Source organism: Bicyclus anynana, chromosome 24 (genome assembly GCF_947172395.1).
Source record: "Bicyclus anynana chromosome 24, ilBicAnyn1.1, whole genome shotgun sequence".
Lineage (NCBI taxonomy): Eukaryota > Metazoa > Arthropoda > Insecta > Lepidoptera > Nymphalidae > Bicyclus > Bicyclus anynana.
This window is the reverse complement of record NC_069106.1, coordinates 10,856,450-10,879,893: the sequence shown is the minus strand read 5'-3', so window position 1 is coordinate 10,879,893 and position 23,444 is coordinate 10,856,450. Positions and strand designations below refer to the sequence as shown.

Below are 23,444 nucleotides of genomic sequence, written 5' to 3'. Positions count from 1 at the left end.
GTAATAATAGACTATTTGACACTTTTTAAAACATAAATCTTAATTTGTTCGTTATCATCATATTAGATCGTAAAAATTATATTGTATTTTTCGAGACTTAAATAAATTGTAATTGTGTTCACAAAGTTAATGACCTAACCTGCACCTTTATCAATACGCCCTTAGTAAAATAGTTGCCTTACAAGATACAATATCGTATAATCTCATTTTATGAGGTACTCGTAGCAATTAAATGAAAATTACGATATTACAAAAACCGAACAAGTGTGAATCGCAATCGCCCACTGAGGGTTCCGTATAAAAAACACCCGTTTATTTAGTAATAATAGTTTAATCAGCACATTTTTGACACTCAAGGGAATCGAAATTCATTGGATACTTTAGAACAAATATTGATATAGACCAGTACAAACAATATCTCAAAACTATTGATGATCCATATATAGCTTAACATAGTTCGAAGGGCCGATGATCGTTGGGGTTCCAAGGTGCTGGAGTGGCGACCCCGCACGGGAAAGGGCAGTGTTGGTCGACCCCTCCACTAGGTGGACCTAGGATATCCAGCGGGTTGCAGGGAGCCGCTGGATACTCGCGGCTCGAGACAATGATGATGATGATGAGGGTAGATAGATGTAACAATTAAAAAAAACTGAACACCAGCGTCAAGTAATTATTTATTTTTCTTTTCAATTTGTACATGGTACCCCGATACAGGCTTCAGCAAAACGTCGAATCTTGCCACCATCTTGGTGTGGTCTCCAAACACCTTGTAATTGCGGAAAATGTGGCTCAGAATAATCCGTATTGACATACTGGCGTAAGTTTGACCTGGAATAGAATATTATTAGACCTGGAATCGGAGGCAGAGGTCATATATATCCACTGGGCTACGGCCACGGCTGTCATGATATTTTTACATGGCTTGAATTAATTAATCTTCACTTAAAATTTCAGCCAAACAAACGTCCAAACTTTCGTGTTTATAATATTAGTAGGATTATCTGATCACCTATGCAATTCCTCCTTCCCATGCTGAACCCTGCGAACGCGTTGGGGACATCTGGCAGAGTTGCGGGGTCCAGCCAACGCTCGGGCTTAAATTCTTCTGCATCTAGACCCCACACGGGATGTCTATGGACTCCATAGACCGACAGAATACATGTTTTACCTTTCGAGAGAGTGCAATTTCCTGTAACATTACAATAGGTAAATTAAATAACAAAAATGAAAAAAATATATAAACAGTTGCTCTTTACAAAGTTGAACTCAAAAAGTACAATAGGTTGTATGTTTCTGACCCTTGATCCAAAACCAAGAGTCAAGCGAAAGCTTAAAGAGTTGTTCGAAGCTTTTTGCTATAAAAAGCTCTTTTTGCATTTAATAATATTACTCGACTGTTAATAACTGGCAACCCCACAGTTGTAGCGTGAAAGCAGACAACTTTTATAGTAGGGGAGCCCGGGATGCTAAATTTGCAGTTACTACAGCGTCATTGGAATCGATTCGATTTGGTAGATTAGATGATAGAAAGAATAAATGGTTATATACTTATTTGCTTTTAGTGGAAAAAAACTAGACTTAAAAGACAATTTTTATTACGTTGGCTTACTGAAATCATTAGAAGACAGCGATTAATCAGGAGATTATTTCATTTAATAAGTAAAAAATTAACCGCGCTCGCGGCTGGATAACAAAAATATAAGGGTTTTATTTTGTAACTTTGGAATCCTCCCATTCCATAAAGTTACGCTCAAATCGTCAGATTTTCGCAATGCACACCTTTTAGCTATCAACTCTCCTACCTCATCATAATCTGACGTGCTGCTGGAGTATTTCTGAAGATATTTTTTTTTGGTTGCTATAAATGTGCCCACCAATATTAAGGGCTCAAACATGGTGGAGGTACTCAACAACGTGCAAGGTATACTCCCTTATTCGGCTCTCCTACTATTACGTTTTTAATTCTGTTGAGTGTGCTATTTAAACTAGTATACGAATTAGCCAATGAGTGAAGTAGATTAAATAAAGTTAATAAAAAAAAATTATTCTTCAATACTATCCGGGCGCAATTTTACTAGGCAAACCAGTTGCAATGTGTCAATGTTAATATTTTCTGTCATTTATTTTTTATCCTAAATAAATAACAGATGACGGTATATATTTCTTGCCGAATTTTATACTATAGAGAGGTCTCAACTAACGTAGTATGATGTCTTTGTCGAGATGTCTTGCTACAACGGGCACTACCGGATAAAACCGCATAGTTTCTTTGAATACAGCATCTATGTAAACCAGCTTTGATAGATCTTGCTTTGTCACATCTCTATCTTCGTCTCCAAAAACTTTGTGTAACCTGAAAAATGTTTTCTTTTTAATGACTATATCAGCATAACGGGTAGCAGCGACAGTGATCGTGCCATCATTTTATGGTAGAGGAAACACTCTGAACAGGTCTCACGACTTGTGACTGGGTGTAGGCTTAAGGGATCTCTTTAAAATGCATTAACTCTCACCTCCCCTGCCCGACATGTCCTCCATGCGCACACTAACAGTTTACGATCAATTATTACACCACTCTTTATAATATTATTAGAGGACCTTAGCTTTAGGCAGGTTAAGTTAAGGTATTGTTGACGCCGCGAACTTTGAAAATTGAGCTGGCAACATTGGGCTATTACTTTGCTGTCTGCTGTAGCAAAACGGGTGTTTGTAACGGAGAATTAGTGTTTTTTGGTTTCCGTATGACCATTTTTTGTTGCGTGGAGACATGTAGTTGTAGCCTACTTGACGAAGTGAAGTGCGTGTGAATTTGGATAACCAACTAACTTTTGACTATAAAATTATTCTGGACATTGAAGTGCATAGTGCCTGCAGACGGGTGAATACATAGAAGAAACAATTCTCGACCTACACGAGACACATTACACATTCATATCGCCCTTCAGCTAGGGTCAATCAACCCGCTCAACTCGCGACACTTCAACCGTAAGTATCCATTGCCTATCTAACCAATTCTTTGAAGGTTTTCGTTTCGCGGTGTAGCGCGTTATGCCTGGGCCCCTAAACCATTCGCGTGGAAGCCGGAGGTATGCTCATACAAGGCCATAAATATTGGAAAAAGTTCAATAGAATTACTAAAAAAAATAACTCAACTCTTCACAAACTTTCTCCTGAATGTGAGGGTAGGATCCAACCAGCACTAAAGCATACGTAACCACGATGGCTGAAGCATCATAACCAGCCATAATTATGTTATCGATGTGTTCTCGAATCTCTTCATCATTGAATGTTCCTCTTTCCTTTGACAGTTCTAGGATGAGATCCAAAAATGGTTTGAATATTGTTTCTGAAAGGACATCTATGTTATGAATATTTTCACGTATAGGTACATAAACAACCGTTTAGTTGACAAAAAAGAGAAAGAGACTTGACTCTTACAAAAATAAGCACATTAAACCTTAATATTTCAATTACGTACACTTTTCTAGTCTCTAAGCTACACTGCAATGTAAACAGACGGACATAATTTATGACAAAGCGAATATATAAACTAATAAATATTATGAAAACAAATAGTGACCTTTTCCTTTTTCCTTGCCTCTCACATTATCACAATTCAAGATATCTGCTTTCTTCTTTTTTAGAATCTGGAAACAGCAATTTATATTTTAACTAGGAATACGGGGAAATATAGCTTATAGCACTCGGGGATAGTGTAGCTTTGAACCAATTTAAACCCAACCAATTAAAACCCAAAAGGAGATTTAAACCCACGTCTTACTAGACACGGGCATAAGTTAGTTATTTCTGCATATCGTCTCCAAAGAGTTAAAAAATCTTTTGTGGGTTTGGGTGTACTCTTCTATAACAAGATCCCCAAGACTGTGATGGACTTGCCAATGCACAACTTTAAGCAATGTGTTAAAAAACATTTACTTAGTCGAGGTTACTACACTATTGATGAGTTCCTTAACGACAAAGGTGCTTGGAGGCCATTGGATCAGCTTCCACCTTCACACAGGAAATAAAACTATAAGAAATTGTAATTTAATTGTTATCAAATGTAAATTGTAATACTGTATTTTTTTCAAAAGAGCAACTGTTGAGTTTCTTGCCGGTATGTTCTCAGCAGAACCTGCCTTCCGAACCGGTGGTAGAATCTTTACAAATAGTCAACTGACGTGTCAAAAGTGCTTGTAAACTGCTTGTAATCCTACTTGAAATAAATGAATTTTGAATTTTTACCCGACTGCAAGAAGGGTGCAGGTAAAAAAAAATATTTTTTCGGCTTTTGCGATGGGGTATCAAATTCAAGGGCTCATTAATATGATTATAAAACGTTAAATCATGGCCATATTAAAAAAACTCAACAATTATAAAAACGTTATTTATTAATCGCTATACAAAATACGCGAGGCGGTTAATTAGGCAGGTTAGGCGGTCGAGATTGTTATTTTTTTAATTATTGACTTGTGAAAATTCTTTTACCACTAGAAAACCATGTTTGTGAGTGCCACAGGCTATATTTAATCCCTTTAAACCGCCGGATGTCGGCTAGTGATTAAACATTCGATAACAGTTGCCGTGTAGAAACCGGAAGGGGTGTGGATTTTCATCCTCCTCCTAACAAGTTAGCCCGCTTCCATCTTAGACTGCATCATCACTTACTATCAGGTGAGATTGTAGTCAAGGGCTAACTTGTAAAGAATATATAAAAAAAACACTACCTATATATAATGGAAAAACAAAAACATACACCGTTTGACATATTGTGCACAATTGGTAACAGCTCGTCTTGTCTCTTCTTCAACTTTGATCTATTGTACATGAAGTCGCTGTGCAACCAGATCGTCTGGAACCTTTTCGAAAAGATATTAAAAAGCTCTTCCGTTGCACTGGCGTATTCGCCGAAGAGTTCTTTTTTGTCTCTAAAGTCCATTCCTAAAGCTCCGACTGAAAAATGGCCTTAAATTCATTATCGTTTTATTAAATCGTATTTTTTTGAGACTCATTAGGTATATAAGTCTCAAGTTGAAGTCTTTACAACAACTTATTAGTATTACACACGTATATGTAGGTACATTGTACAGGGTGTCCCGTAATTAATGGATAAAACGCAAATTGTACGCCATCTAATTATCTAAAACTCATTCGAATAGTTGCCCGAAAGTCCCTAGAGTGACAAAATTATATATTTTTTTTGAATTTTTCAAAATTTTCTATCTATAATCAGTTTTTCTGATCATGGAATTAAGATTTTAAAGATCTGATTTTTGTTAAATATTACGGATTAAATTATTTTTAATCCGTAATGTTTAATCAATTAAATAAATTCCACTTGCAATTTAAATGATACATTGAAATTGCAAGTGAAACTTGGAAGGCCACCAGAGATATGAAGATTGAGGGATACAATTTTGACGGCCGCGTGGCGCAGTGGGTAGTGACCCTGCTTTCTGCATCCACGGCCGTGGGTTCGATTCCCACAACTGGAAAATATTTGTGTGATGAACATGGGTGTTTTCCAGTGTCTGTGTGTATTTATACATTATATAAGTATTTACATGTAGTATATAATTGTATATTAATATTATAATATCAACTATCTTAGCACCCATAACACAAGCTACTCTGTATGCTTACTTTGGGGCTAGATAGTGATGTGTATTGTTTAAGTATATTTATTTAAGTATATTTATTTATTTATTTATTACAATTATTGTATTACGTGGTTAAGTGTGGCACAATTTTTGAAATAAATGTTCTTTCTTTCTTTCTATATGATCAAAAGGTCAAAGCGATATGGTGAGTCTGTAAAAGCAGCGATCTTATAATTATTTCCCCTTTGTGTAAATGGAGAAGATAATAAGTTTTTAAATAAATAGAAGCGAATGGAAAAGATGACATATTTTGCCGACACTACTAAAGTGGGATAAGGTAAAGGATATGATGATGATGATGATGATGACGATGATAATAATGGTGATGAGCTGAAAGATAGATAGATACTTACAGCATATAGTTTCCAGAGCATTTCTTCGACTGTAAGCCCAGTGATCGAACGGTCCTCTACCTGCCTCTACCTCCAGAGACGTAACCAGTCGCCGAGCTTGACTGTTGAACATTTCCATGAACCCATCCAGTACTGCTGGGTTGAACGCCGGGTTCAACATTTTCCGATGGGCTTTCCATAATAATGCTACAAAAATAAACAAAAACCAAAGTCATTGTATGAAATATCAATAATAAAAATAATTAACTTTGATGAGTGCCTGTCAATCAAGTATAGGTCGCGGCCTGTAAGTTGAACAATGAACATTGCGCAGTAACTCGTTTTATGGGTTTGGACGCGTAACCACAGGTTGACATCCTATTTCTCTAAATTTTATTTCATTTCAATTTCAAGAAAGTAAAGAACATCCAAAACCAACTTTAAAGCAAGCAAGAAGACCAATTCGTCTTGCTCGTTTTTTTTATTATTTATTTATTTAGATAGGCCAACAACATTTATGCACACAAAATAATTAATAAATAGGGTACCTAGGGGTAGGGTGGAGGTAGTTGAAAGTTTACATCGAGTTTCACGCGGACGAAGTCGCAGGCGTCCGCTAGTATAATATAAAATAGATATACTGGAAATACAAATTTAAAACATAGACATCAATAATTGGCAGTTGTACAGTAGACACAGAAATACTTAGGATATAAGCAGAAAAAAACACACTATAAAACAATATAAACTACAATTGATACAAAAAATAAATAAAAAAAGCAAAAATGAACAAAGAAAGAGCAAATTAATAGTAAAATTAAAAAAGTAGTGACTACACTTAATTATTTTTAAAATTTGCATGCTGATTTGTAGCAAATTGTATGCCAACATTTATTATATCAAGATCTGTATTTAACAATTTGCAAATAAAGAATTATGAATTATGAATTAATCTTCAACTTACCTGCGCAGGGAGTTGATAACGTTAAATAGGCTACAAATTCGATTAATGGAGGAATGGCTAGCAACTTTAGTATGGCAGCAAGGTACTTGCGAACTGAGCGACTGGCTACTTTGCTATTGTAGAAAGATGTCGACGTGCCACTTGGCTAAGAGCCCTGTATTGAAGTACGAATTTTCCATTTGTACAATTTTTATGCATAGTTAAAAGTTTGTGCATGCCACGCATTTAGGATGACCACTTACCATCACTAGTGACCAGTCCATTGCCCATCCAGGGCTTAGCATATTCGTAGACTTCGTCCTTTTCGAAGCATGTGTTAGCAACTTTCAAAAAGTCGTTCGGGTCAGCCACAACTACAATATAAATATTTCAGATGAAGATGATGATGATGACGATGATGATGATGATGATGATGATGATGATGATGATGATGATGATGATAAAATGGAATCTTGAAATCTTTAAAGCCACCACAGTGCAAACTCTACAATTGGCTACCGTACTCAGATAGATAGAGCCGTGGTAGCCCAGTGGATATGACCTCTGCCTTCAATTCGGAGGGCGTAGGTTTGAATTCGGTCCGGGGCATGTATCTCCAACTTTTATCATTGCGGTGCATTTTAATAAATTGAATATCACGTTTCTCAAATCGGTGAACAAAAAACTTCGCGTGTACGTGTGTGAAATTAGCAATACGCATTGGGCCAGCGTGGTAGATTATTGGCCTAACCCCTCTCATTCTGCCCCTAAGTAGCTACGCCATTGGACTTACGTTTGTACTGAATTGTTAGGTGTTGCGGGTCTATAGGTTATTAGTCTAAGCTTTCAATCTTCATTAAATTAGGTATGTCTCAGTACACTAAATATGATTAGATATGTAGGTACATAACTTACAGTATAAGCGTCTAGGCCCAATCCACAAGGACACAGCACCCTCGGCCTTCAAACTTTTATAGCTTATCATCTTAACAAGGTTCCATAAATCTGTAAGTTTATTTAATATTAATATTATAAAGAGGTAAAAAAGGAATGTCCATCCCCGGCCATGGCCTACCCTAAACAACCGACAATTTACTTATGTCTATATCTTGATAATTCTCGATTATTAACATTAATTAAAAACATTACTATATGTATATCTATTATCTATTATTATAATATAACTGATCGAATTCTACACATTTAATCGCAATTTGAGATTTTACGTATACCATTTGTAACGCCAAACGTTACCGTAGCATAGAGTACTATTAGCGCCATCTAGAAGTCTAGAAAGCAATTAGAAAACAGTCTGGACCTTAGATATTGGATAGAATGATTTTCTTCTACATTATTTAATAGGTCCCGACGGTTTTCTAATTGCTTTTGTACACTTCTGGACTGAGCTTGTCTTTTTTCTTTTCAGTTCTTTTTTTAAACTTTATGCATTATTTGTTTAATTAATTAATTTATTCATTACAGCTTCCAATGTTTCTTCACTGATTTGTCACCTACACGAGCGAACTTTGTGTAAGATGAGTAATAAAAAATTGTATTTTTCTTCAACAAACGTACGTTTATTAAACCAACTAGCTGAAGCTGCGCGGTTTCTCCCGCGTGGTTTCCGTTCCCGTAGGAATACGGGGATAATATATAGCCTATAGCCTTCCCCGATAAATGGGCTATCTAACACTGAAAGTATTTTTCAAATCGGACCAGTAGTTCCTGAGATTAACGCGTTCAATCAAACAAACTCTTCAGCTTTATAATATTAGTATAGATTATTTAACCAGATCCTTATTTATATATCATATTATTCATTATCATCTTCATATATTTGTATACGAGGGTATACCAGGGTTTTCTGAGGCCGACGTTGTATTGGGCAGTGGGCATTCCTTTTTATGAGTTTGTGACAAGTTCCAATGACACTGTTATTTGAGCAGCATTTTTACTTACTTATACTGTCTCCAATGAGTAGATGAGCGTGCCCTATCAGAGGCAGGTAGCCAGGATACGCCGGTGGTACATCTTTGTTGGTGATCACCCACCACGCAGTGCAACACAAAGCAACTAGCGGAAGTATCACTATCCACATCTTTAGTTAGAACTACACCTACGAGTATATACAAAAATAATCTCTAAATTCACTAGCTTTGCCACGTGCTGTTAATCCGGGAAAAATACGTATGTTTAAAATTATGTTTATGATAAATCCCACAGGATACATGAAATTTTCCGGAATAAAAATTTTCCGACCACAGTGGTAATTCAATCCATTTCAAGTTTAAACCGGAATAGCTGTTCGGTTCAATAGTCGCGTCGTGAAAGAGTAACAAACATTCACACTATCATAACGATCAGTTTTTTTCCAACTTTCCATCTAACCCCCCATAAGTACCCGCCATATTAAAATTTAACCATTCACGATACATTCCTGTATTTGGGTCACAAGAACTGATATGTGTACCAAATTTTAACTGGATTGGTCCAGTACATCGGAGAAAACAGACAAACATTAAAATATGCGCGAGTGATATTATAATGGTTCCGTTTTTGTAGTACGGAACCCTAAAAACTTACTGTTAGCGGCAAAATTAAAGACACATAAATAGTCACCAATGTTAACCCGACTACTACCGACTACGAGCTCGTAGATTTGTATTTAAAGCGAGCCAAAGTTTACACAATGTCAACATAATTACGGTAGGTACAATTTTCCCAATAGTACAGTCAATGAAGGCAAAAATCAGCTACAACGTCCAATTTCGTTGAACCATAGATTTAGATGAAAATTTGGGATTGAGTATGTTTTACTTACTTCAAAAGTGACATATGCTCGTCTTGCGCTTTTTGCATTTTAGGGGTGAAATCCACTGCTATTGTTAAAAATGGAATGGAAAGCGATTTAACCATTCTGGCTTAAGTAATTGTGTTTCATCATTATCAACCCATATTCGGCTCACAGGTGAGCTCGAGTATCCTCTCAGAATGAAAGGGGTTAGGCCAATAGTCCACCAGGCTGGCCCAATGCGGATTGGCAGACTACACACGCAAATAATTAATAGAGTTCGAGAGTCCGGAATCGGAGGCAGATACCTTTATGATTTTAATTAATTTTTCAACCCTTTTAGAAACCACCTCTTGAATCGAAAATTATGAATAAATCATTTATTGTATTTCCGTTTCATAAGGTATCCCTTGAGGTCGTTGACCGGGACCCGACCCGCACCGCCTCGACTCGAGTGGTTAGTATTCTTCGTATGGATTTATATGGACATGCGCTCACTCACTCGGAAATCCGTTGATCACGCAAAGTTCACTGGTGGACAACGCGGTGTACCTACACCCATGGCCCACCTGTCGACGATAAGTGGACGCCTAGCGTCGAGGTGGTGCGGGTCGGCTCCCGGGTGGGTCTAATGAGCTACGACCTTTATAACCTACTTAACAATTTTTATAAAAATCGATGGAGGTTCAACGAAATCGGAGGTGAAAACCTTCATTTACTGTACTACAAGGTTAACTTGTATTCACACTGATAAAATCTCTTATTTATTTATTTGTCCTTTTATTTAAAAATTTTAACAATACATAGCGCTATTAAAAATTAATTAGCTCTCCCGCTGCTGGACTTTTGAGTGTCCAAGCAACCGGTGGTCAGGGCTCCAGAGTGAGGAACCTCCTCACAATACTCGCCTTCTCAAGAATTGACTGTCACTGCCTTCTGTATCCGACTCTTGATCCAACAGTTAAGCAAAAGCTTCTTAAGGTGTTAGTCGAAGCTTTTCGCTATAAGACCATTGACTGAAACAACTATCGGAACAATAATAGTTGACTCAACATTCCATATGGGGGTAGTCTCGTGAGCAAGGTCCAAGTATTTTGATACTTTTTAACCGACTTCAAAAAAAGGTTCGACTACCTTCTGATCAGTTTGAAGGCGGTACTAAGTTAGTGTTGTGTTAATTAAAGCCGTATCTGACAAAACTGTCTGAAAATCGAGAGAAAATCTTTATGATTTAAACGGCTTGAATTAATACATCACTAACTTAGTACCGCCTTCAAACTGATCAGAAGGTAGCACACAATACGATGTTATTTTTCGTTTTTTTGTTTAGTAGAAACATTTTTGTGATTTTGAAGTCGGTTGTATTTTTTTATTCCTTTTCAGCTTAATTCAGATTATCGCCATGTGGAACAGTAACATCAACAATTATGCACTAACCGATCGACTAGCACCATATCAGCAGGTATATTCACTATTAACATAGTGAAAAAAGCAAAATTTCCAAGGTATGATTTATTTTTAGTTACGTAAATATTATTTGAAGTGGATTAATAACAATTGTTTTGTTTTCAGAAGAACATTTCTCACGAGTCGTGAGAATCAGTCAGGAAAGGCCGACTGTTTTATATGTATGTATTTCAATACAACCGACTTCAAAAACACAATCTTACGCAGGAAAAATAAGTAATTATAATAAAGTACCTAAAATAAAATGTTGTAGTAAAATGATTAAAATACATCAAAACATAACGGCTTACATTTTACCTATGCCATGAAGTGGCAATAGACAGGGCACATAGTTCGAAGAGCCTATGGTCGTTGGGGTCCCAAGGTGGAATAGCGACCCCGCACCTGAAAGCGCAGTGTTGGTCGACCCCCCACTAGGTGGACTTAGGATGCTGGGAGCTGTTGGATGCTGGCGGCTCGAGACCGTTTTGTTTGGAAGTCCATGCAAAAGGCTATGATGATGATGATGATGATGATGATGATGATAACAAGTGAATAAAACTAAACACCAACGTTAAGTAAGTAATTATTTATTTCTCTTTTCAATTTGTACATGGTACCCCGATACAGGTTTCAGCAAAATGTCGAATCTTGCCACCATCTTGGTGTGGTCGCCATAGACCTTGTAATTGCGGAAAATGTGGCTCAGAATAATCCGTATTGACATCCCGGCGTAAGCTTGACCTGGAATTTGGTGGTAATAAACAAATCTGGTGGACGGAAATAGTTATTTATGCCACTGTCATGTAATGAGGCCATTTGTTGCACTAGTGATTCTTTATATCACGAATGTTACAGTGGCTAATTACGTGGAGTGGCACACAATACTTTTTCTACTACCATGATAGAAGAATAAAAAAAATAATAAATCTTGGTAATTAAATAACGTTAACTAGTTTTAAAAGAATCCTTTAACCCTACTACTAGCGGTTGCCAGTCCGTGATGCCGCTTGTGGTTCTCTGGTACATACGATAGTTAATCTTGGTTTCCATCTGATAGTATCAGCGCTATACTTGATCAATAGTGTCATTAAGGGGTACCCATACCTGTAGGGACCTTTCCGGTAATGATTGATAATGTAACTTTGCTATTTGCCATCCCCGGCGTAAAGTGTGGAACCTAGTCGAGACATACCACGATAGTGGTGCGCCGTTTATATGGATTTTTAAAGGTAACCCGTCGGGAATCGGCTCGCATGAAATCTTCGGCGCTTATACCTACCTATTTATTACAGTGCTATAACATCTTCTAAATTAAAATTTTCTTTTATCATAGCGAGTAGGTAATGCTAGTCATTCACCATCCAATAAGTTCACACGCCTGCAGCGCTAACGGCTTGACGTCCGATAAAACTGATCGTGTGTAGGTCACGATCAGGGCTGCAGGCACGTGAACTTATTGGATGGTGAGTCGCTAGCATAAAATAGACTTGCTCGTTGATTGTGCAAAGATTTATTTCCCGAGCAAGCGAGATGAAAACATTCATGTGATCACCTATGCAATTCCTCCTTCCCATGCTGAACCCTGCGAACGCGTTGGGAACATCTGGCAGAGTTGCGGGGTCCAGCCAACGCTCGGGCTTAAATTCTTCTGCATCTAGACCCCACACGGCATGTCTATGGACTCCATAGACGGACAGAATACATGTTTTACCTTTCGAGAGAGTGCAATTTCCTGCAACAATACAATAGGTAAATTAATTAACAAATGGAAAAAATATACATTTGCGTTTACAAAGTTGAAATCAAAAATTGTTTGTATCCGACCCTTGACCCTAGTCCGATTTTAATAACCCTATTTTAAATAGAAAATAATATTTCGACAACAGTCCCATATAAATTTTAAAAAACAATTTCAACCTTAAGGGTAGGAAAACAGAAGATGACTGATTATTCTCCCATTAATTGTATTGTAAAACTATGCGTAACTTGTTACGAAGTGGGCCGATTTCGATAATTCTTTATTGATTTTAAAGGGATATATTTTGACGTAGGTCCCATATAAATTTGGAAAAACAAATCCAATGCTAAAGATAGAAAAAGATGGTACGATTGATTGTCTACCCATTAATTAATTAAGTACCATTGGCACCGGTTTCCAAGTAAAGTAAATTGAAAATATTATAATGATTTCTTCTGCTTATTAGTTTCCTGCATAAGTTTGTATTTTTGAAGTCGGTAGAGTTTTGTTTTTTTTTATTTATTATATAAATATAAATAGCATATATATTGTTTAAATAATATAAATCATTCCGACCCACTCCAAAAGCTTTCCGATGTCAAATAATATAAAACAACAAACTGAACAAAAAAAATCATCAAAATCGGAACTGAGCAGGTCGCGGAAATATGCTCTATTGATTCCATTATATTATGAATATTGTGTATCATTTATTTATCTTAATTATCTCAAATAAATAACAAAGTCAGGGATCCGTAGAACATTTTTTACAACTGATAAATATCGAGTTAATTCTGCGTGAGTAGCTTCACCTTGATGAGACGCTCAACTTTTATATTCACAAAAATTCTTGATTCTGGTAGCTAACAGGGTTACTGGATAGTAAAAATTTGTGAGCGTAGGAATTAGATAACGAACCGCGCAATTTGTAGGACAATGTGGCTATTAAATTGTTATACTAACCGCGTTACTGATACAAATTGGGAAGGGAGTTCATCAAAAAATGTTACAACCAGCTGTTTTATTTATTGTTGCTTAATTAATCGATATACAATTTAACATCCACATTGTCCTACATATTGCGTGATACTTTATCTCGTTTTTACGCTCAGAAATTCAAGAGGAAGCTACTCACGGAAATTTAACTTGATAATAATAAATTGTGAAAATGCTCCCGGATCCTGAAATATAACAGATGACGGTATATATTTTTTGCCGGATCTCATACTACAGAGAGGTCTCAACTAACGTAGTTTGATATCTTTGTCGAGATGTCTTGCTACAACGGGCGCTGCCGGATAAAACCGCATGGTTTCTTTGAATACAGCATCTATGTAAACCAGCTTTGATAGATCTTGCTTTGTCACGTCTCTATCTTCGTCTCCAAAAACTTCGTGTAACCTAAAAAATGGTATTTTTTAAGACTACATATAGCGTGACAGGTAGCAGCGACAGTGATTGTACCATCATTTTATGGTAGAGGAAACATCTCAAACGGATCCCACGACTTGTGACGTTGGGTGTAGGTTTAAGGGATCCCTTTGAAATGGATTAACACTCACCCCCCCTGCCCGACATGTACTTCATGGCCACACTAAACAGTTTATCACACTAATCACACTAATATTATAAAGGCGAAACGAAAGTTTGTGTGTGTATATGTTTGTTTCTCCTTTACGCTGTGGCTACTGAAGCGATTTGACAGAAATTTGGAATGGAAATAGATTTTACTCTGGATTAACTCATAGGCTCATTTTTATCCCGGAATAATCCATGGTTCCCGCTGGATGGTTCGACGAAGTCACGGGTGTCCGCTAGTGATCAATAATTACACCACTCTTTATAATATTAGTTTAGATAACCTTGGTTTTAGGCAGGTTAAGGTACAATATTTTGGAAATTGTGTGATTCATATTAATTGTTTATGAAGGACGGCTAAAACTCACGTGATATAAGGACATTACCACAAGAGTGAAAGAACATATATACGTAGCATGAAGAATGTGGACACGGACGGTTCAGCAATAGCCGAGCATGTTCTAGCTTCGGGTACGACTCATTATATCCGTCTCGATAAGGTTTCTGTATTGTCAAGAGAAAAGTTTCTAGTACCTCGTTAGATACGCGAAGCAAAGAAGAAATTAGTCGTCACCCGAATTTTAATCGGGATCATGGACGGTTGCTGCCCAGCGTGAAAACCGCTATTTCTTTCATTGTCACAAATAGCAAACTTGGAACAAGATAGCGTTAGTTCGGTTTGTTTACAAGAAGACGAGTCTAATGAAGATGACATTAATGAACCGTCGGAGAGTGTAACGGAACCATCACTCCCCACCACTCAACCCCTCTCCCAGCGCGCGATGCGAGCAGCAGCGCGTCCCACAGCCGCTTCGCAGTTAAGATCGTGCTGCGTTGCAAGAATCAGCTCATGACTATGGGTTTTAAACTAGTCGAACATACTCCGACCTTATATCACGTGAGTTTTAGCCGAGTTTCATAAATCAATTAATATTGGGAAATTTTTAAAAATAGGGACACGTCAACAAAATTATTAAAGAATAACTTAACTCTTCACAAACTTTCTTCTGAATGTGAGGGTAGGATCCAACCAGCATTAAAACATACGTAACTACAATGGCTGAAGTATCATAACCAGCCAAAATTATGGTATCGACGTGTTCTCGTATCTCCTCATCGTTGAATGTTCCCTGTTCCCTTGACAGTTCTAGGATCAGATCCAAGAATGGTTTGAATATTGCTTCTGTAAGAACATCTTTATTATGAATATTTTCACGTATCCATAAACAATCGCTTAGCTAGAAGAGAGACACTCTTGACTCTATCAAAAATAAGCACGTTAATATTTCAAATATCTACACTTATATAGTACTAATGGTCTCGGAGCTACATCGCCGATTAGACAGATAGACATAGCGAAACTATACATATTTAAGGGTTTCTTTGTAGACTACGAAACCTTAATAAATATTGAACGTAACTCTTTAATCTATGAATATTATGAAAACGAATAGTAACCTTTTCCTTTTTTCTTGTCTTCCACATTATCGCAATTCAAGAGATCTGCTTTCTTCTTTTTTAGAATCTGGAAATAACAATTTATATTTTAATAACTCTTTTGCCTGTTTATGCTTTTAATCATGACATTTATAATTTATTTATTTATTTAGCAACTAACTTAAATGTATACAAGTTTGTTTTCGAATAATATGAAACTACCTAGGTATTTTATAAACTATATTACCTATTATATTACCTTTAGAGAAAGAAATAATAATTGAAATAATTAGTGGTCCTACAAAGTCACGTTATTTGTAAGCTATATTTTCTCTCCTGTAAACCGCGGGGCGTTGGCAAGTGATTACTATAATAGTTTTTCGAATGGAAAATAAATGTACAATCAAGATGATATCCATGAGCCGTCGGAGAGTGTAACGGAACCTTCACTCCCACCACGCAGCCTCTCTCTCAACACGCGCTGCGAGCGGCTGCGTGTCGTCGCAGTTTGGATCGTGCCGCGTTGCAAGAACCAGCTCACAACTAAGGGCCCCGTACGGATTTGAAACTACTCTGGCATACTCTGACGTTGTATCACGTGACTTTTAGGCGTGTTCAGTAATAACTATAAAAACATACACCGTTTGACATGTTGTGCACGAATGTCAGCAACTTGTCTTGTCTCTTCTTCAACTCGGACCGATTGTACATGAAGTCGCTGTGCAACCAGATCGTCTGGAACCTTTTCAAGACGATACTGAAAAGCTCTTCCGTTGCATTGGCGTATTCGTTGAAGAGATCGTTTTTGTTCCTAAAGTCTATGCCTAAAGCTCCGACTGAAAAAATGTAAAATAGAGATTAAAAAGGAAACAGTAGGAAGAAGGCTAGTTAACATTTATTTGATGATGATGATGATGATGATGATGATGATGATGATGATGGTGGTGATGAGTATGTACTTACAGCATATAGTTTCCAGAGCATTAATTCGACTGTAAGCCCAGTGATCGAACGGTCCTCTTCCTGCTTCTACCTCCAGAGACTTCACCAGTCGCCGAGCTTGACTGTTGAACATTTCTATGAACCCATCCAGTACAGCTGGATTGAACGCCGGGTTCAACATTTTCCGATGGGCTTTCCATAATAATGCTACAACCAAACAAAAACCAAGGTTATTGTATGAAAAGTGTCAATAATGAATTTTCATACCTATCTGTCAATCAGGTATAGGTAACCTACAAACTCCAGAGAATCGCCGTGCGACTTGGCTATAGGGGCAGGCCCATCGAGATTCATGATTGACGAGACACAGACGATTATCGCAATTAAATTATCTTGTAGCACAAGGTTAGGTTCCACAAGTAATTCCTTGATAATTATTTAACTTATATAAAATATTATTTATAACACAAACATATTAATTAAATCACGGTAAGTTCAAACAAAGTTCAAGGTTTTTAGGATTCCGTTGCGAAATGGTAAAACGGGACCCTATTACTAAGACTCCGCTGTCCGTCCGTTCGTCTGTCACCATCTTGTATCTCATGAACCGTGGTAGTTACACAGTTGAAATTTACACAGATGATGTACTTCTGTTGGCGCCATACCAACAAAGAGAAAGACGAATATCTTAGCATTCCATGGATTCACCGTGCAGGTGCCGGGTCCATCGCGTGGTAGAGAGAAAAACACCAATGGATGTAGGGTTAAGGAATTGCTTGACGAAATTCCTAAAAAAACATCTCAGTATACCCAGAGATTACCCCCTGCAACCTCTGTACGGAACTCTTTGTGCCCGACTCGCACTTGACCAGTTATTATTTAATGAATGCTTATGGAAAAACACTATGATACAATGAGGTAAAACTGACGTACTAAACCGATTTTTATAGGAATTTAACTTAGTTTGCACTTAAAGGAGCACTGCTTAACTTGACGATTCGTTACGAACCTGCCCCCCTAACCAAGTGGTACGTCGATTCTCTTTCTACGGTCGCTAACGCTTCAAAAACTAGAAAGATTTACTTTTTTTTCACTCGGGGTGACCACTTACCATCGCTAGTGACCAGTCCATTGCCCACCCAGGGCTTCGCGTATTCGTAGATCTCGTCCTTTTGGAAGCATGTGTTAGCAATTTTCAAAAAGTCGTTCGGGTCGGCTACAACTACAACATAAATATTCTATTTTATCATCATCATCATGATCATGATGATCATTATCATCACCCACCACCTTGAAATCTCTCAAAGCCAGCCATAATTGATTAGTGTAGAGCCGTGATAGCCCAGTGGATATGACCTCTGCCTTTGATTCGGAGGTCGTAGATTCGAATTCGGTCCGGACACGCTATTCTAACTTTCACATTATGTGCATTTTAAGAAATTAAACATCACGTTTCTCAAAACGGTGAAAGAAGAACATCGTGAGGAAACCTGCATACTTGAGAATTTTTTTGAGTGTGTATCTGCCAATCCACATTAGGCCAGCGTGGTGGACTATTAGCCTAACCCCTCTCATTCTGAGAGGAGACTCGTGCTCAACATTTAGCCGAATATGGGTTGTTAATATCATTAACAACCCATATTCGGCTATCGTCAGTCCGTGTCCATAGATAAGTCATCATCATCATGATGATGACTTATCTATGGACACGGACTGACGAACTGTTTAAGTTATTTCTAATTTTCCACCTACCTTCCGTATTTGAGCATTTAAAGTTGTACGGTAGTAGATATCATCATCATCATCATTATCAACCCATATTCGGCTCACTGCTGAGCTCGAGTCTCCTCTCAGAATGAGAGGGGTTAGGCCAATAGTCCACCACGCTGGCCCAATGCGGATTGGCAGACTTCACATACGCAGAGAATTAAGAAAAATTCTCTGGTATGCAGGTTTCCTCACGATGTTTTCCTTCACCGTTTGAGACACGTGATACTTAAATTCTTAAAATGCACACAACTGAAAAGTTGGAGGTGCATGCCCCGGACCGGATTCGGACCCACACCCTCCGGAATCGGAGGCAGAGGTCATATTCACTGGGCTATCACGGCTCACTATTACACTATCAGGTAGTAGATACCTCAATGACATTAATTGTAAATGAGAATTTCCTCCTCTTTTTTGTGTCATAAACTTTAAAGTAAAAATCCAAAAATGGGGGGGGGGGGGCGGTCGACGTACTCAAAAAACTCGAGTCATGTAATTCTTTTAGTCATATTTCCTAGATTTCCTGTACTATGCATGCAATTCCGGATAGAATGACACCTCAACCAAAGCAGAAGGAGAAAAAGTTTTGACCTAATAAGAACTTGTTGACCAGTATATGGTCATAACTTACAGTATAAGCGTCTAGGCCCAATCCACAAGGACACAGCACCCTCGGCCTTCAAACTTTTATAGCTTATCATCTTAACAAGGTTCCATAAATCTGTAAGTTTATTTAATATTAATATTTTATAGAGGTATAAAGGGAATGCCCATCCCTACCCTACGGTCTACCCTTAACACCCGGCAGTTTTCTTATGTCTAAAAAAAAACTTGATAATTCTATTTTAATAATTAAAATATTAGTTTATCAAAAAAGTTTGCTACAACTTTTTATGGCGTTTTAATGATTTAATACATCATTTTTAGGCAAAGATCGTTCGCCATACAGCCTATTTTTAAGTACAGGGTGGTTTATTTATTCATTGTTTGTTTGTTAAGCTATATATATATAGTAACAGAAAAGTTTTATTAAACCAGTTATTTAACTAGATCCTTATTTATTATAACCTTCATATATTTTTATATATATACTTAACTTAGCTCAGCGGCATTTGCTGTGAGAAAAATAAGACAGTTCACTGATGTTGATACAGCTAGGCTCCTTTATTTTGCGTACTTTCACAGCGTAATGTCTTACGGTATTTTATTGTGGGGCAAGGCTGCCGATATACAATCTATATTTGTACTTCAAAAAAGAGCAATTCGAGCAATATATCAATTAAAATCACGCGAGTCCCTTCGTCAAAAGTTTAAAGAAATAGGTATATATAACAGTATAGTATATGTAAGACAAAATATTAATTTGTACAAACGAAAAGGAGATTTAAACCCACGTCTTACTAGACACGGGCATAAGTTAGTTATTTCTGCATATCATCTTCAAAGAGTAAAAAAATCTTTTGTAGGTTTGGGTGTACTCTTCTGTAATAAGATCCCCAAGACTGTGATGGACCTGCCAATGCATAGCTTTAAGCAATGTGTTAAAAAACATTTACTTAGTCGAGGGTACTACAACATTGATGAGTTCCTTAATGATAAAGATGCTTGGAGCCCGTTGGATCAGCTTCCACCTTCACACAGGAAGTAAAACTATAAGAAATGTAAACAGTAATTGTTATCAATTGTAAATTATAATACTGTATGACTTTTCCAAAAGAGCAACTGTTGAGTTTCTTGCCGGTATCTTCTCAGCAGAACCTGCCTTCCGAACCGGTGGTAGAATCTTTACAAATAGTCAACTGACATGTCAAAAGTGACGTATAAACTGAGCCTACTTGAAATAAATGATGTTTGATTCGATTTTGATTTGATTTGATACGGGGGTAGGTACCTGACGGTCGAGGCCGACGTTGTATTAGCCGGTGGGCATTTCCCTGAGTGAGTTAGTGACTGTGTTACAAACACACTGTTAATTTGAGCAGCATTTTTAACCGACTTCAAAAAAAGGAGGCGGTTCTCAATTCTACTCGTATGTTATTGAACATAAATTCGTCATTTATTAACCAATTTTAAAAATTGACAATTTTTGTTTGAAACAGTATATTTCTAGATTGGTCCCATTTAATATTCATGAAAATCGGTTTAGTAATTATGTGTTAAAATCAAAATAGCTGAAATACGTCTTTGAAGTCGATTCCATTTTTGTGTTAAAAAGATTATACTTACTTATAGTGTCTCCAATGAGTAGATGAGCGTGCCCTATCAGAGGCAGGTAGCCAGGATACGCCGGTGGTTCATCTTTGTTGGTGATCACCCACCACGCAGTGCAACACGCCAAAGCTACTAGCAGAAGTATCACCACCCACATCGTTAGTTACTACACCTATATACAAATAATAATAATTTATATATTAGCTGCGCCCCTTGGTGTTGCGAAAAATAAAGTATGTGTGAAATTGTCTATAAGACCAATCTTACGGGATACATGAATTTTTCCGGAACAAAAAATAGCCTTTGTGTTAATCCAAGTTATAGTCTTAGTTAGAGCTTCAATATTTCAACGGTAAAGTCGGGTTTTTTTCAGCCAAATCGGTTAAAAAGTTGCGGCGTTAAAGAGTAACAAACATCCATACAAACTTTCGCGTTTATAATATTAATAGATAATATTAGCAGGAAGTGGGATTTACAGAGGGATCATAAAAAATATTGTTGAGTATTTTACTACTTACGAACTGTTTTATATAAGACTTTGAGGTAAGTAAATCACTTCACTTACCTACTTATTATATTTGTAATTCATACTTTGACTCACTATTGCAAAAATTATTAATTTACCAGATATAAGTTATCTATACGTATGTGGTTATTATAAAACATATTAAACTAACATAGTCTAGTTAACATTTGGAAATGCAAATGAACCGAGAAAGCTGAATTTTTGATACACTTAACCCCAAATTCTCGACCAAAATTTCCTATGTGCGTTTTCCGCTATCTTAAAAATGAGTTGAATTCAGTTTTTTTAACCGACTTCCAAAAAGGAGGAGGTTCTACGTTCGGCTGTATGTATGTTTTTTTTTTTTTTTTTTTTATGTCCGTCAATTATGGACCGATATTGAAAATTCTTTTTTTGTTTTGAAGGGTTTACTTCCAGGGTGGTCCCATTTTTTTCATGTCAGGATCTGATGGTGGCATCCTGGAGAAATTGAGGGGAACTTTCGAATGTTGTAGAGAGGGCTAGTGCGTTTGTTAGTGTTTCCATAAGGTATTTTAAACCACTACAACTTTATGAAGGTTTGAAGTTGGTCTGATGATGGAGCCGAAACACAGACGATGGAACTCTTCAACGATTTACAGCAGTCACCTTTTGTTTGGGCTTGATTAATTTGTATTGATGAGTACTTTCCACCTGTATGGGTTGTGACTGTAGTAAGAGTCTGGTGATGAAGACGAGGGACAGTGAAGAGAACTCCTCGACGGTTCACAGTAGCTACCTCGTGTTTGGACTTGATAAATTTGTATTGATGAGAACTTTCCACCTAGATGGATTGTGACTGTATTAAGGGTCTGGTGATGAAGACGATGGACAGTGAAGGGAACTCCTCGACGGTTCACAGTAGCTACCTTGTGTTTGGACTTGATAAATTTGTGTTGATGAGAACTTTCCACCTAGATGGATTGTGACTGTATTAAGGGTCTGATGATGAAGACGAGGGCCAGTGAAGAGAACTCCTCGACGGTTCACAGTAGCTACCTTGTATTTGGACTTAATAAATTTGTATTGATGAGAACTTTCCACCTAGATGGATTGCGACTGTATTAAGGGTCTGGTGATGAAGACGGAGCACAGTGAAGAGAACTCCTCGACGGCTTACAGTAGCTACCTTGTGTTTGGACTTGATAAATTTGTATTGATGAGAACTTTCCACTTAGATAGGTTGTGACTGTACACACGCAGTGGGTATGCTAACACTAAAAATAAAAAAATAAAAATTTTAATAAAAAAAATTCAACCGACTTCCAACTTAAAAAATAACTTTAACTAAAAAGCAAAAAATAACATCCTACCGGTCCATCAGTCGGTGCCAAGCCAGTGTCGTGTTTTAATTAAAGCTGTTTCTGGAATAACCACAGAAATTTTGTAGTTTAAACGTATTTAATTAAAACATCACTGGCTTGGGACCGCCTTCAAACTGATCAGAAGGTAGCACATAGGTAGGATGTTATTTTTTGCTTTTTAGTTAAAGTTATTTTTTAAGTTGGAAGTCGGTTGAATTTTTTTTATTAAAATTTTTATTACAATAACTTGGTTATTTGAGATTCGAAAGTTTTGATTCAATACATTTTTGTTGTTCTTTGTACGTTTTAAAAATTAAGGTCTTTAACATTTTTTAGGCAAAGCTGATTTTTTCAAGTAATGTAGTAACAGACTTCAAAGTATATAAAAATACTTACTTTTACCAGCAATAACAAAAACACATTGAATAGTCACCAATGTTGAACGTGCTGACAGACTGCAGCTCGTAGATTATGTATTTAAAACGAGCCAAGTGACCTAGGTTCACATAATGCCAAGGTAGGTAGGTGCAATTTGCTCCAGGTTAATTTGTATTCACACTGTTATTATAATAGTCAGGGATCCGTAGAACATTTTTTACAACTGATTAACTGATCGAGTTAGTTTTTTCGTGAGTAACTTCACTCGATAAGACGAACAACTTTTTTTTTTATGAAAATTCTTGATTCTGGTAACTGAGTTACCAGGAAATGAAAAATTCTGAGCGTCGGAACGAGATAATGTACCACG

The 23,444-nt window shown here is 37.0% G+C and overlaps 2 protein-coding genes across 2 annotated transcripts; both read right to left on the bottom strand.

The window, feature by feature from the left end:
• Positions 1-655: 655 nt before the first annotated feature.
• On the bottom strand, positions 656-9,595 carry LOC112054518 (cytochrome P450 4V2). Its single transcript, XM_052888984.1, has 11 exons — positions 9,519-9,595; positions 8,895-9,051; positions 7,851-7,940; positions 7,199-7,309; positions 6,014-6,199; positions 4,757-4,953; positions 3,581-3,647; positions 3,154-3,346; positions 2,202-2,353; positions 1,010-1,189; positions 656-828 (listed from the first exon to the last, which is right to left on the bottom strand). Exons 2-11 carry the CDS (start codon positions 9,031-9,033, stop codon positions 671-673), a joined length of 1,473 nt encoding a protein of 490 aa, XP_052744944.1. The 5' UTR covers positions 9,034-9,051; positions 9,519-9,595; the 3' UTR covers positions 656-670.
• Positions 9,596-11,746: 2,151 nt separating this feature from the next.
• LOC112052417 (cytochrome P450 4V2) lies at positions 11,747-23,164 on the bottom strand. The gene is made up of 11 exons (XM_052888983.1): positions 23,093-23,164; positions 20,864-21,020; positions 19,269-19,358; positions 17,982-18,092; positions 16,892-17,077; positions 16,568-16,764; positions 15,950-16,016; positions 15,482-15,674; positions 14,163-14,314; positions 12,728-12,907; positions 11,747-11,916 (listed from the first exon to the last, which is right to left on the bottom strand). The coding sequence occupies exons 2-11, from the start codon at positions 21,003-21,005 to the stop codon at positions 11,759-11,761; spliced, it is 1,476 nt and encodes a 491-aa protein (XP_052744943.1). The 5' UTR covers positions 21,006-21,020; positions 23,093-23,164; the 3' UTR covers positions 11,747-11,758.
• Between the last annotated feature and the right edge of the window lie 280 nt (positions 23,165-23,444).